The sequence below is a fragment of the Gossypium arboreum genome, chromosome 9 (genome assembly GCF_025698485.1).
Source record: "Gossypium arboreum isolate Shixiya-1 chromosome 9, ASM2569848v2, whole genome shotgun sequence".
Classification (NCBI taxonomy): Eukaryota; Viridiplantae; Streptophyta; class Magnoliopsida; order Malvales; family Malvaceae; genus Gossypium; species Gossypium arboreum.
Genome location: NC_069078.1, coordinates 84717270 through 84730511, shown reverse-complemented (window position 1 = coordinate 84730511; position 13242 = coordinate 84717270). Strand labels below are relative to the sequence as shown.

The 13242-nt window shown below is 29.7% G+C and overlaps 1 protein-coding gene and 1 long non-coding RNA gene across 2 annotated transcripts; both read left to right on the top strand.

Annotated features, from left to right (window-relative positions):
* The first annotated feature begins 278 nt into the window (after positions 1-278).
* On the top strand, positions 279-5685 carry LOC108454733 (uncharacterized). The gene is made up of 3 exons (XR_001866763.2): positions 279-459; positions 682-751; positions 5433-5685. It is a non-coding gene; the product is annotated as an uncharacterized LOC108454733 (long non-coding RNA).
* Positions 5686-10756: 5071 nt separating this feature from the next.
* On the top strand, positions 10757-12916 carry LOC108455836 (uncharacterized). Its single transcript, XM_017754400.2, has 2 exons — positions 10757-11559; positions 12469-12916. Exons 1-2 carry the CDS (start codon positions 11130-11132, stop codon positions 12705-12707), a joined length of 669 nt encoding a protein of 222 aa, XP_017609889.1. The 5' UTR covers positions 10757-11129; the 3' UTR covers positions 12708-12916.
* The last annotated feature ends 326 nt before the right edge of the window (positions 12917-13242 follow it).

The window sequence follows — 13242 nt, the reverse complement described above, 5'->3', positions numbered from 1 at the left end:
AATTATTGATATAGTTAAAATTTTCTTCAAATTTAAGTTTAATTCAATATTATTTTTTATTACATAGTTATTAAATGAATATTTCTTTCCTTCAAAATGTCATAACAGTAAATTTTTAACTGGGTTAACCTGGTTAATCATTGGATCTAAAATTTGAAATGTGAAAAATAAAAAATTAAAATCTTAAAAATAAAAATAGAGAGGTTAGATTTCAAATGTATAAATATTACAGGGACTAGGAACATATTTTAACCTAAATATTGGTTTAGCTTAATTAATTAGAGAAAGGACCGTTTGTTTCCAACAGCATTAGCCAAATAGTATGCCTCTTCCTCGAGCCAAAAGCAGTTTTCAGAAACCCCTAAACTAAAACTTTGCTAACTAACAAATGTGCTGTCTTATTCCCCTCACGAATTTGCAGGATCTAAACGTCCCAAAGTTGGCCCATCGTCGATAATTGTAAGTATCCCCTTCTGGTTCTATGTCAAAAGGCCCTAATACTAGCAAATTTCAGTGCTTGGTAGCTTGCATGTGGTTATGTCCAATTAGGAGTTTTTATCGTTCATGCTGCTAAGTCCTTTCACCACGGTGATTTCTGTCCACGATGCCCACTAACTCCAACTATTTGTTCTATATCAACGGCCGCATCAAAGTAGAATATAATTGTCGGTTCTTGCACAGGTTTCTAGAGAGCTACTCTCGGTTCAGGGCTAGGAGGCTTTGCTGGTGTTAGCGATTTGCATTCCGTCAGGTATGAAGTTATGAATTGCTTTTGATCCTCTTTCCGACATTTCAGTCCGTGTATGAATTTGTTTCTCTAGAACCAGGTATCCCTGCGTGTTCCAGGCAAGATTCCAACCGTGCTTCGCAATCTCCCCCATAACCTCTTGAAAAACTAGCCCATTTTCCTCTTGAGTGGTTTGTGATATAGCTACATTCTCCCTTGCATTAGCCAATGTCATGTTATAACCACTCTTGACTGGGTATGCTCCGTATTTATTCAAATTTCAAACCAGCTCATCCTCTAATACATGTGCACTAATAGGAAGACAATGAATTTTATGAGCATCCTCCAAGATTAGAAAAAGGCTATTGTTCAAGTTGCATCTCCACTGCTTAGTTTCTGTATCTATTTAACTCATTAACCTAGAAAATGGTGCATGTGTTCTCTTGTGGTTTGCCCTTTATATGTAGCATTGCTAGCAACCCATTTATCATCTCATACCTGGATGCTTTTACCATTGCCCACCCTGCATCTTACCCCAGCCTCCACCACATCCTTCACACTCCATATATTGCTCCATGTAAATGATGGATTTTGTCTGAGGTTTGCATCCAAGAAATTGTTGTTGGTTAATATCTTGCCTTTAGCACATTACCAAAGAGTTATTATTCTTTAGCAGTCTCCATCCCTACCTCCTTAGCAAAACAAGCTTTGTAGAATGCAAACATATCTTTGAATCCCATACCTCCTCATAGTTTAGTCTCACAAATGTTCTTCCAACTCCTCCAATGAATACTTCTCTTATCCTTTCCCATAGACTAGGGATGGCAAAACTTAAAATGCCCAGTGGATTCCGAACCACCCCACTTCGAATGGAGTGTTTTCCTTTTTGAAACAGTGGAGGCAGGTTGGAGTATTTTTTGGTGAAGGTGAGTGTGGAGCTTTTTCTTGACGGAATGGAAGTGCAGGTATAAACTAACTAAAAAATTTCTTGAGGTGCCGAACAAACAATTTGCCTATTGTATAGGGGTCCAAGTTATTAAGCCTATATATATATATATATATATGACATGATGATGTCTGAATTGATACTTGACATTTATTTGTGAAATGAATGTCAGTTTATCTATTGATTTGTATATTAATGGCGATTCATGTTAGAATTAATTTTGTTAATAAATAAATGACGTGGGAAGATTAAATTAATGGTTGAATGGGATACCTTTATGGATTTAGTGTGTATATTGATTGGGATTTTCTTATTTGATATATGATTGTGTTACTATATTTGTCAGACACATTTCTATAGAGTGCTATTCACTTAGTGACTAAAATTAAAGTGTGCACTATTAAGCTTTATGCTTAGCATGTTTGTATTCCTTTCTCACGCATAGGTTGGAAGACAGAAGAATAGAAAAATCCACAGTATGGCTCATTTACAAGAGTTATAAACACAAGCCCTTGAATTCAAGATATTACCATCATGGACGAATATTCGTTGTATACCTAATACACCATCAATGTGTCAATTTTTCATTTTTACCATTTGATACAATCCAAACATTACATATCTCTTGTTTTTTGTGTGAAATGGGAAACATGACATATCTAATCTTTGAGTTTAAATGATAAAAATGGAAAATTGGTTTATTGATAGCATATTTGTTGTATATTGAATATTTGGCCATAATAGAAATGTCTTGAATTGAATGGCTTGTGTTTATGGGAAACTGGTATATTGATCGCATATTAGGTGTAAATTGAATATTTGATCATGATGGAAAAAATGTCTTTAATTTGATGGCTTATGTTTATGGAACTGGTATATTGATGGTATATTAGGAGTATACTGAATTTGGAATTTGTAAACTATTAACTTATGCTGAGCATATTGTCTACGTAAAATAATATGGGTGTAAAATGCCTGGACTTAAACTATAGGTCAAGGATACATTAGCGTGCCAATTGGGATAGAAATTAGCAGTGCTTGCACCTTAGAGTGGTACTACGAGTCTACGACACCTTAAAGGTGATGCTACTGATATATGCATATGGACACCTCAAAGATGGTTTCAACACTTTATAGGCAAGGCAGTGTCACTTACTTCCATTATCTTATTCTGATAGTTTGGTATTAGGCAAAATTGGACAATTTAATTAAAAAAATGGAGCTATACGATTAGTCATTGGTCATCTAAATGGTGATATTAGCATATTTTTATTTATATATGTATATGACATGACAACATTTAGCTTGATACTTGATAATAATTATTTATGAAGTGAATGTCAAATTGTCTATTTATATATTAATGGCGATTCATGCTAAGTTAATTATGTAATGAATAATTGATGTGAGTGTATTAAACTAGTGCTTGAATGGAATTTTTATATTGATTTAGTGTGCTTTAATTGAGAGTTATTGTAACAACCCGATTTTAGCTGGTGTTGAAAAATGTGATTTCAAAACTGGATACCTTAAATTGAGTTTATGAATGGAGGATTTACACATTTAGTATGAGAATATATTATTAAATGGTCGAGTAATTAAATCGAGAAAATCATTAATTATAGTACAGAGACTAAATTGTAAAAGTGCAATCGCTATTAAGTTTTAATTTAGAAAATGCTTGAGGGTTTAATAAGTAATTAAACTAGGGACCTTGGAGTTATTGAGCCATTTATGATTCATGTCAATATTTAAGTGCTAAGTATGTCAACACTTCCCACTAACTATTATTAAAGTATAGTTAATTATTAGTTAACTAAGTTAATAACCGTGTTAATCTATATATATATGGTGAGCAAGTGGGTGAGAGAAAAACAAAAATATTATCTCCTACCTCTCAAACCAAATAGAAAAGAGAAAAAGAAGGTTAAGTTTTCTTCAAATTTCCGTCCCAAATAACCAAGGTAACCAAGTTATTTTCATGAGATTATTATAGATATTTTATCAACTAAGCTTTGTCTTGCATACCCATGTTTTAGATTTCCAAATTGTCAAGTTAAATCCAAGTTTCCATTAATGAGTTTTCATGAAATTAAAATTGATAGTAATAGATTTTTGAAGGATTAGCTTAAATTATATTAGGACTAAGTTAGAAAGTAGAGAAAAGTGTTGGATTTGATTAGAAATTCAACTAAAACCTATAATTAATTTTATGACATTAGGGGTCAAATTAAATAAAGTGAAAGCGGTTAGAAAATTTTGTTGTAGATTGAAAGCTTTGGGTCTCTAATGAAAAAATATGAAATTAAATTTTGATTTGATATTAGATATCGAAAAATCCAAGCATTTCGGATATTAGGGCTTATAGGGGCTAAAATGAATAAAATGCAATTTATGTTTAATTGATGTGTTTGTATGAAAACTAATATCGCGTCAATAATTGAATTATCATATGTAGCTAAAGACTCGGGACGTCGTGAGATAAAGGAAAGGCGAAAACTGTAGACGAGTAGCTTTATCTGGTTTGTGGTTTCATGATTTGAATATTATATATATGACTTGTTATAAAATAGCTTGATTAAGGTAAGGACCCTACTTGTCTCATGATTTGGTAAGTATTATATGGTTGTGGACTTGTGAAAGCTATGATGATAGTATATATGATGAATGATTATAATGTGATGATAGTTTGTGTAATTGTATGTATACTTATCTTGATGTGAAAATGTAACTATGAGATAAATGTGATATTGATATGTGAAAGTATGAATACATAAGTAGATGATATATAAAAGCATGAAATTGACATGTAAATGATATGTGAATTGCCATATTGATTGTATTTGAAATGTAAAAGAATACTAATGTTATGAAATGATAAATGATTTTAGAGAGATATGAATTTGATATATACATGTGGAACATATATACTTTGAAATATTGAATACAATTAACTGTCTTGGATAGAGTCAGATATAGTTGGCATGATATAGGATTAGTGTATGGGGTTTATTTTGGTTTTTACTAATAAGGTGCTAGGCACATTTACATATATTACTTCGGTTCATACCGATGAGGCGCAGAGCGCACATTATTTCGAATGTACCAATGATGCACTGAGTGTCAGCTATTTTGGTGTAATGATTGGTTGATCTGTGTATCCATCTTGACTCTGTGTTTGGTTAATAGGGATTATAAATCATGTGATTTGCTTAATAACAGTAGAAGTTTAATGTTAAATGTTGATTGTGGAAACTGAGAATGAATTATTAAAGCATGGAAAGATAGCATGTGAAAAACCATGCGATTCGGATATTACGAGCCCCGAGGGCCGATATGGTTATAAAATGAATCAATCGATTCGATCATGAAATGAGAAAATGAATATTTTTATATGAAATGCCTTTTGAATCATGATGTTGAGATATCAATAGTGGTATGAGAATGCCATATGATTATTAATTAAATTGAGATAGTATTGATGTTATGCTTAAATCTAATTGATGATACTAGATATGATCGTGCATGGCATTAAAGGCATAATGAGATGATGTTATATGAGACTTAACTCAAGCATGAATTTGGTATGACAGTTTTAGTAAAGAACATGAAACAAAGATTCCTTGATATACACTTGTTAAAAATGATTTTATATCAAATTTATATGTTTAAATTTTATTATATACATTGTTTTCGAATTATGTTAGCACCATTGAGCTCTTTTGTTTAGTGTGTGGATTTGTTTGTTTCTGTGCGCAGATTTCAATTAGGTCTCATGGATTCAAGAAGGTTGGCAGCATCCAGGTTTCAAATCTCAGCTCAGTAATGTTTGAATCGTAAGATGAATGCTAAAATAGAGTCGGCTTGTACCTAGTGTTGTAATTTAGTTTTTGGAGTCAATTATGATGCCTTGGTATCTTCTATGCTTCAAAATATTCAAGTTAAACGTGTTCAATAATCTAAATGTTCGATGATATGATTATGTGATTAAGTTAAGATGCATGATCTTAAATTATTGCTATGCTATCAGTCATTGGTTGCTTCCATGTCAAGTAGATAAAATTGAAGTATGAAATTGGTAAAGTGATGTTCGTGTTTGAAGGCTTATGTTTGAATGTGTTTAAAGATGCTTAAATGGTGTTTAAAACTTGTATTTAGTGTTTCATAATGTTTAGAAATGATTTGGTATTGTTTTAGGTCAAATGAGGTGTGTTTTAGGGTATTTTTTGGATCCTGACAAACTTCTACCGATGCAAGTGCTAAGATGTATCGGTACAAGTAAATCAGTAGCAGGGACTTCTACAGATACGATCCCTCCCCTATTTTGACTTGTTTCGACTCCCGGAGACCCGAACTTGGTCTCGATCATCCCCAAGCACCTAGAACTTGTTTAAAAATGATTCTAAAGTGTTTAAAATGACTTGAATTTGTTTTTAATCAAAATGAATGTTTTGTATAACGTGATAAAAGCTTGATATTTGTATTTGATTTGAAATAGAAGATGGTTCAAGTTGTTTCAACAACGAATATAGTGTCTCATATTTGAATCCGGTGATCAGGTCGGCTGTGGAGTGCTAAAGTTATGCATTTAACATTTAACTTGATTATATTGTTAATTTGGTTAAAATATGCCATCGATCCCTGTACTGATATTTTCAGAAATTTAATTGTTCTATTTTTCAGGTTTCAAAATTTAGGTCAAATTGTTACATTGTTAATTTTTTCCGTTAAATTTATTGGTGTGATATTTTGAAATAAAAAACAAATGCTCTCTTAGTAGTCATGTAATTTAACAAAAATTAACATTGTAATTGAACTTGAATTTTGAAAATTTTGAAATTTTAGTAGTAGAGGAATTAATTTTAGAAATAAAAATGCAGGACTAATTCGTGAATAGTATAGTACCTATAACATATTTTAATCTATTGTTTTTGGTATGAAAATAAGTGATTCTTTCATGACGATTAAAATTAAGGTAGTAGTGTAAATTAAAGCGTAGTAGGTTTATGCTTAGTCTAAATTAAAGCATGCACCTCTTAAGATTTTTGGTGTTTGGATTTGTTTTCCAACAAAAGAACATAAAAGATTCGTAGTAGTGTATTTATGAGTCTTCAAAGCTATCAGTGTCAACAGAAAAATATTAATATACGTCACATGGCTGAAAAATGGTCAGTTAAGAAAAGTAACATAATCGAATTTAAGTACAGGAGCTTAACAATGTTACTAATTATTCTTGAAATTGATTTCATTTAAAGGACAATAAATTTATAAATTTGCTAAAAGTTATAGTTATAGCTGAAGTGATGTGATAAGGTCATTATAGGTTGACACCAATCATCATTTTCAACATTTAATTTAGAACTAGTATGTGGGTTTAAAATGTAGCTTTAGTACTTTTTTTCTTTAACTTGTTTTCATACTTTTAAAATTTTAAGGGTTTAGTTTTTTTTAATTTAAAAGTTTAGGTTAATTATAAATACCATTAAATTTTCCTCTTAAATTCACTTGAGTTATATTTTGAAATTGGAAAAAAACACTCATACAGTAATTATGTAACAAAACAACATTACAATATATGTGAATTTAATTGATAAATTTAATGGTATTAACAATTTTAAAAATTACATCATTTTAATCAAAATAAAGTACTCGAACTAATCGATGAAATTGTAAAATTAAAATATCAAATTATGTGAAAAGTTGAAGTAAAGATTAAATCTAAAATTTTAGCGTAGTATAATAATAATCTATTAAAAATTTCTGTTGGCATGTCATTTTGTCATGTTTATATATATATATATAAACAAAAGGTTGATAGTTGAAAACATCATTTTAATCTTTCAACTACAAATAATTTTTTATTCTTGGACACTTGTTAACATACAAAGGAAAGGATGTGATGGTAAAGTAATAAGATAATTATCACATGATGTAAATTATTTGGAGTAATTAATGATATTGTAAAAGTAAATGACTAAATTATGTTAAATTAAAGTATAAAGATTAAATTTTACTATTATCTTATAATAACTAAAAAAGAAAAAATTATGTCATTAGTTAATCAAAATAATTAGTACAGTTAATAATTTTGATAATTCATGCCAAGATAACTGTTTTTTGTTAAAATAATATTTTAAAAACATTCATGCAAAAATTTAATTACGAAGTCAACAACGTTAACTATTTTGACTATGCATTATAAAAAATAAGGGCTAAGTTATTATAGACATCCGAGAATAAAAATTAATTTTAAATTTGAGGTATAGTAAAGGGATAAAATTCATCATTTTTTTATAAAATGTAAAAAGAAAAGGTAAACTATAAAAATAGTCACTTTTGTTTGCCTCACATTATATTTTAGTCACTAATGTTTGAAATGTTACATTTTAGTCACTTACGTTATTTTTTTGTTACGAATTGGTCACTCTATCGTTAAACTTCGTTACCTCCGTAAGGGCAGTCTTACGTGGCAGTCTAAATGTGTTTTAAATGCCAACTTGGATGTCTAGTTGTTGGGATGAAAATAAGTTTTTAATTAAATATATTTTATTTAGACTGCTACGTAGGACATCCAAGTTGACATTTAAAACCTATTTGGACTGTCACATAGAACTGCTGTTATGGAGGTAATAGAGCTTAACGGTAGAGTAATTACTTCGTAACAAAATAATAACATAAGTGACTAAAATATAACATTTCAAACACAAGTGATTAAAATATAATTTGAAACAAATAAAAGTAATTATTTTTATAATTTACCTAAAAAAGAAAAGCATGGCTAAGATTCGTGGCAATGTAAGAAGGTACTTTGAATCTTCCTCGCAAAAAACCAAAACCACGTAATTGAGAAAGTAGAACGTAATTCATGGCTAGGCGAACAACCTTGGAAGCCCCTGTCTCCGTTGAAATATTTTATTCGGGTCTCGTGTCCAAAATAAAGAAATCAAAATTGTTAAACGTATTACTAGAATAAGCTAAATGGGTGAATTTGCCTTTAAAGTATCTATAATCCATAGTTAAATTTAGGTGAACAATAATAAAATTAATGTTGAAAGACCTTATCTTCATTCACCTGTTGGATCTAATTCAACTTTAAATTTATCTAAAATTTAATATGATTTTAGATATAAAAAATTTAATATTATGTATACTGTTAATAGAATTTTTAACTCTACAAACAAGATTTAATATATTTTAAAGTTTCACACAAAAACTGATACGAAAATAATTTGAATAATTAAATGTATTACTAAAGTTTTACTAGCAAAAATTAAAATAAGGATAACCAAGAGGGCTTTGGTCTCTAGCTAAATGAAAATTTTAATTTTAAGCCTTTTTATTCTTAAATAAAAAATTGGCTCTTTTAAAATTAATAATTCATAATTTAAGTTCTTTTAACACAAAATTTTTAGATTTGACCCTTCTAATATTTTATAGTTTTACCTTGATCCTCTTTACCTTTGAGAATAATGATCATTAGTATTACTAGAAATCGTATCACATGAGTATATATATAGAAACAATAAATTTAGATCACAAAAATATGTTTAAAAATAAATTTATAATTTAAAATTAATTAACAATAACATATGTAATATGTACAATATTAAAATTAAAAAATAGATTAAATTATTGCCTGAGAAAAAACAGTAAGAGATATTATCTTTCATAATTATGGTGTTTAAACTTATGGATATTTGGATCCGTATATAATATATATTAAAAGTATAAAACATAAAAAAATCATGATTTTATTTTTATAGTTTTATTAATTTAATTAACGTAAACTTATTTTGTAATCTGGGTGACTGTTTGATATTAAGATTAATGAAGTTGCAAATAATTGAATTGGATAGTAAAATTCATTGGAAAGTGAATTTTTTTAGTTAAAATTTTCACATCCTCCCAACCCAGGAAAAAACAAACACACCTAGTCCTTATCCAATTCTTTTGACTAATTTAGTATATTTATTTATTCTGTAGGAAATTAGTAAAGCTCCAAATTCCCCATTCTCCAAATTAATGTGAAATGGACATGTAGTTTGTAAACTGGCATTGATGTACAGTTTCCAAGCATCTAATAGCACTCAAAGTCCTTTTTATATTTTCTTGCAGTCAGGGAATCCGAGGGGGGTAAGGTGTGATCATAAATGAATTGTGTTGGTACATGAAATCATGCTGTTTTGGTAAGCTTTGAAAAATTCAAGTCTATTTGCTACCCTAAACTATAGGGGAGGGGAGGAATTGTACACCAAAATCCTGATTGGATAGCAGAATTTTCTCAGGAAAAATATCTCAGAAAATTATTTGCATTCAAACAGTAAATTGTAGGTGAAGAAGATTGGAAATGAATGGTAGATAAATTTTTTCCCCTTTTTTTCCAATGAAAATGATACCCATCATATCCTTCTATTCAACTTTTGGCTCTTTTCTCAAGCAACATTATAGCACTTGTGTAGAAATTTCTCAGTTTGTAAAATAGGCAAAAGAGTTTTTTTGCCTATTTATAAATGTGAGATTAGACCTTGTTCACGAGCTAAATATTGAGGTATTTAACAGAGAAAATTGCTCAATTATGAAGCTTTCTAATCATGTCCTTGAAAGAATGTAGGGCCACCTAAAGCTGGCATTGGAACATCATATTCACAACTTCTATAGCACATACACAATTACTTTAGAATGATTTTTGGTTGCACCTAAACTTTAGTTCACCAAAATTAAAGGTCGGCTCCTATCAAATCAAATGATTTTAGAGTTTGGGAATTGGGAACCAAGCCTAATTGGATTATCAGTACATTCTTTAAGCTTTTTTTCTAAATTATAAATTTAATTATTTATAAATATAATAAATTTAAATGAACAACTTTATTTACTACTGCCATGCATTTAATGAAAGAAAAAGGTCACATGAAAAGGGATAGTACTTTCTTTAGTGCAAGTTACAATAGTGTCCTATTGAACACTGTAGGACCATTAACATGGCACAATTTCTTTTAATTTATGTATTTAATAATCACAGAATTAAACTAGTAATAATTAGATTGTGTATATATCTTTGCTTCAAAAAGTGATTTGGGTAGTGAAGGGCTGTCTGCCCTTTCCAATCCCACTATCTTCCTTTATTTTTGCATATATTGTCTTGTGTGTTCATCTTATTGTAAACTTGAAGAAAAAGCCTATTTCACGGGTCTTTTTTTCACACTCCTATCAATTATTTGAGGGAAAGTTTGTCTAATGTTTATCACTCACAAATTAATCACAAATATTGTTTTTTTTTTCTATGTGGGGGATAAAGGGGCATTGTTATTTTTTATTGTTTTTCTTCATTAATTGAGGAGCCTCTGTGGTAAGGGAATTTATGTCATTCACACACTTTGTTTTCTCTAATTCCTAATCCCCCTAAAAAAAAAAAACACTCTAAAAACCTGTCTCACTTTCCCATTATTTTCTTCAACCATGGGAGCCTCTAATAGCAAGAAAAAGAGGAAGCCATGCCATGAGAGGAGAAATGTGAAGGTATTGATGACAGACAAAATGAGGCTTCTCCAAGAGGGAAGAGTGGGAGGGTATTATGAGAAAGAAGTGATGGTTTATGCATGCAAAGAGGCTGAGTGGGTTAAAGAGAGGAAGAAGTTAAAGGAGGAAGTGAAGGTGTTGAGGAAGTTAGTGGACGAGAGAGAAGAGAAGATAAAGAAAATGGAAGAAGGTGGTTCATCTATGGTGATGGTTCAGAAATGTGACAAAGGGTGGCCATTGCTTGGGACAAGTTACTTATTGGAGCAAATGAAAGAGGAAAGGGCAAGGAGGGATGAAGTTGTGGAGAAATGGAAACAACTCTATCTTGCCATCAAGACTGAGCTTGATGATCTCATTCAAAGAACTCATGGTACCTATCTTTAATTATTTCAACTCTCACATTTTCAATATATTCTTTCACTTCTTTAATTACTTTCAATTGGGTCATTTAAAGCTTCCATGAATCCTTTCAAGGAAATTAATATTTGTACAATTTAACAAAAGACTAAATTATAAAAATAGTTACTTTTGTTTGTATTAGATTATATTTTAATCACTTATATTTAAAATATTATATGTTAGTTATTTACATTATTATTTTGTTACGAAGTCGTTACTCTGTTGTTAAGTTCCTTTACCAACGGCAATTATAGGTGACAGTTCAAATGAGTTTTAAATGTCAATTTGAATATTCTATTAGATCAACTAGGATGAGAATAGTTTTTTGAGAAAAAAAAAGAGGTGAACGATTTTTTTTCAAATTAATTTAAATTTTTTAATTAATTAAATTTATTTAATTAAAAATTTATTCTTGTCTCAAATGGACATTAAAGTTGACATTTAAAATCTATTTAGACTGTCATTAAGAAAGTAACAGGGCTTAACGATAGAGTAATCATTTCGTAACAAAACGATAACGTAAGTGATTAAAACATAACATATTTTAAATATAAGTGGCTAAAATGTAATCTAAGTCAAACAAAATGACTATTTTTTGTAGTTTTTGAAAGGGTGAAAAGTGTAATTTTTTTCATTTAACCAAAGCTTAAATTGAATGATTTAATATTTTAGAAGAGCTACAAAGCAATTTTCTAATTTAATAAAAGGGCATCAAATATTCAAAAAAAAAAAAAAAACATAACAAATGTTGGCATCTGAGTCTAGATTTGTTGAATATCACTGATAAAAATCTAGATTTTGGTAGTGAATTTTCATTTGGAAAGCTTCAATCATTGCTACATAGTTAAAAAGTTGAACAAAAATAAATGATTGAATGTAGGAGATGCAATCAATTGGAAAACAGAGGAAGAGGAGATGATAGAAGATATGAAGAAGGAACTGAAGAGCAAAGAAGAAACAATACAAAGTTTGAAAGCTCGATTAGCTCCAATGGAGAAGGCAGGATATGAGATGAAACGTGAGATGGATATCCTTAAACAAAGCTTCAAGATTTTGGGCAGTAATTATGCTACCATTAGTAAAAAAAGTAGTAGTACTAAGCTGGGTCACTATTTGTGAAATTAGCCTTCCATCAAATTACACTACTATTTATGGGGTCATATCATATGTATACAAAAATAAGTTTGGTTGTTTTATGGATTATTATGGCTTTAATGGGAATGGGAATGCAAATGCCAAAGCTGACGGCATCCCAACAACATTTGCTTAAGCCTTTTACACATTAATATTGCATTATATAAAATTTGAAAGTTCATACTTTCATACAACATCTATGTTTTCTTTTTCTTTTTCATTTTATGTTTTAAATAGTCTTTTATAGATGTCAATTGTAGACATTGTGGCCACTACAATAATAAGACGTGAATTTAAGTCCGTTAAAGTGCATTATCTTTCTATTTATAGATTGGTGAGGAGTTATGTCTAATTTTAAACATTATGTCAAAAAAAATAATTAGAACCTATAATAAAATTATTAAAACTTATAATCAAGGGTAACGTTGATCCATTTTCTACAAACTTTAAGGGGTCAACTAAAACATTTATTTCCACCAATAATTGCCAACAAATTAAAGTCTCTCTCTCATTTATTAGT

Bases quoted from the DNA above. Each gene is read 5' to 3' on its own strand.
- LOC108455836 (XM_017754400.2), top strand. From the start codon at position 11,130: ATGGGAGCCTCTAATAGCAAGAAAAAGAGGAAGCCATGCCATGAGAGG. The intron at 11,560-12,468 runs GTACCTATCTTT...GATTGAATGTAG, and splicing joins TCTCATTCAAAGAACTCATG to GAGATGCAATCAATTGGAAA.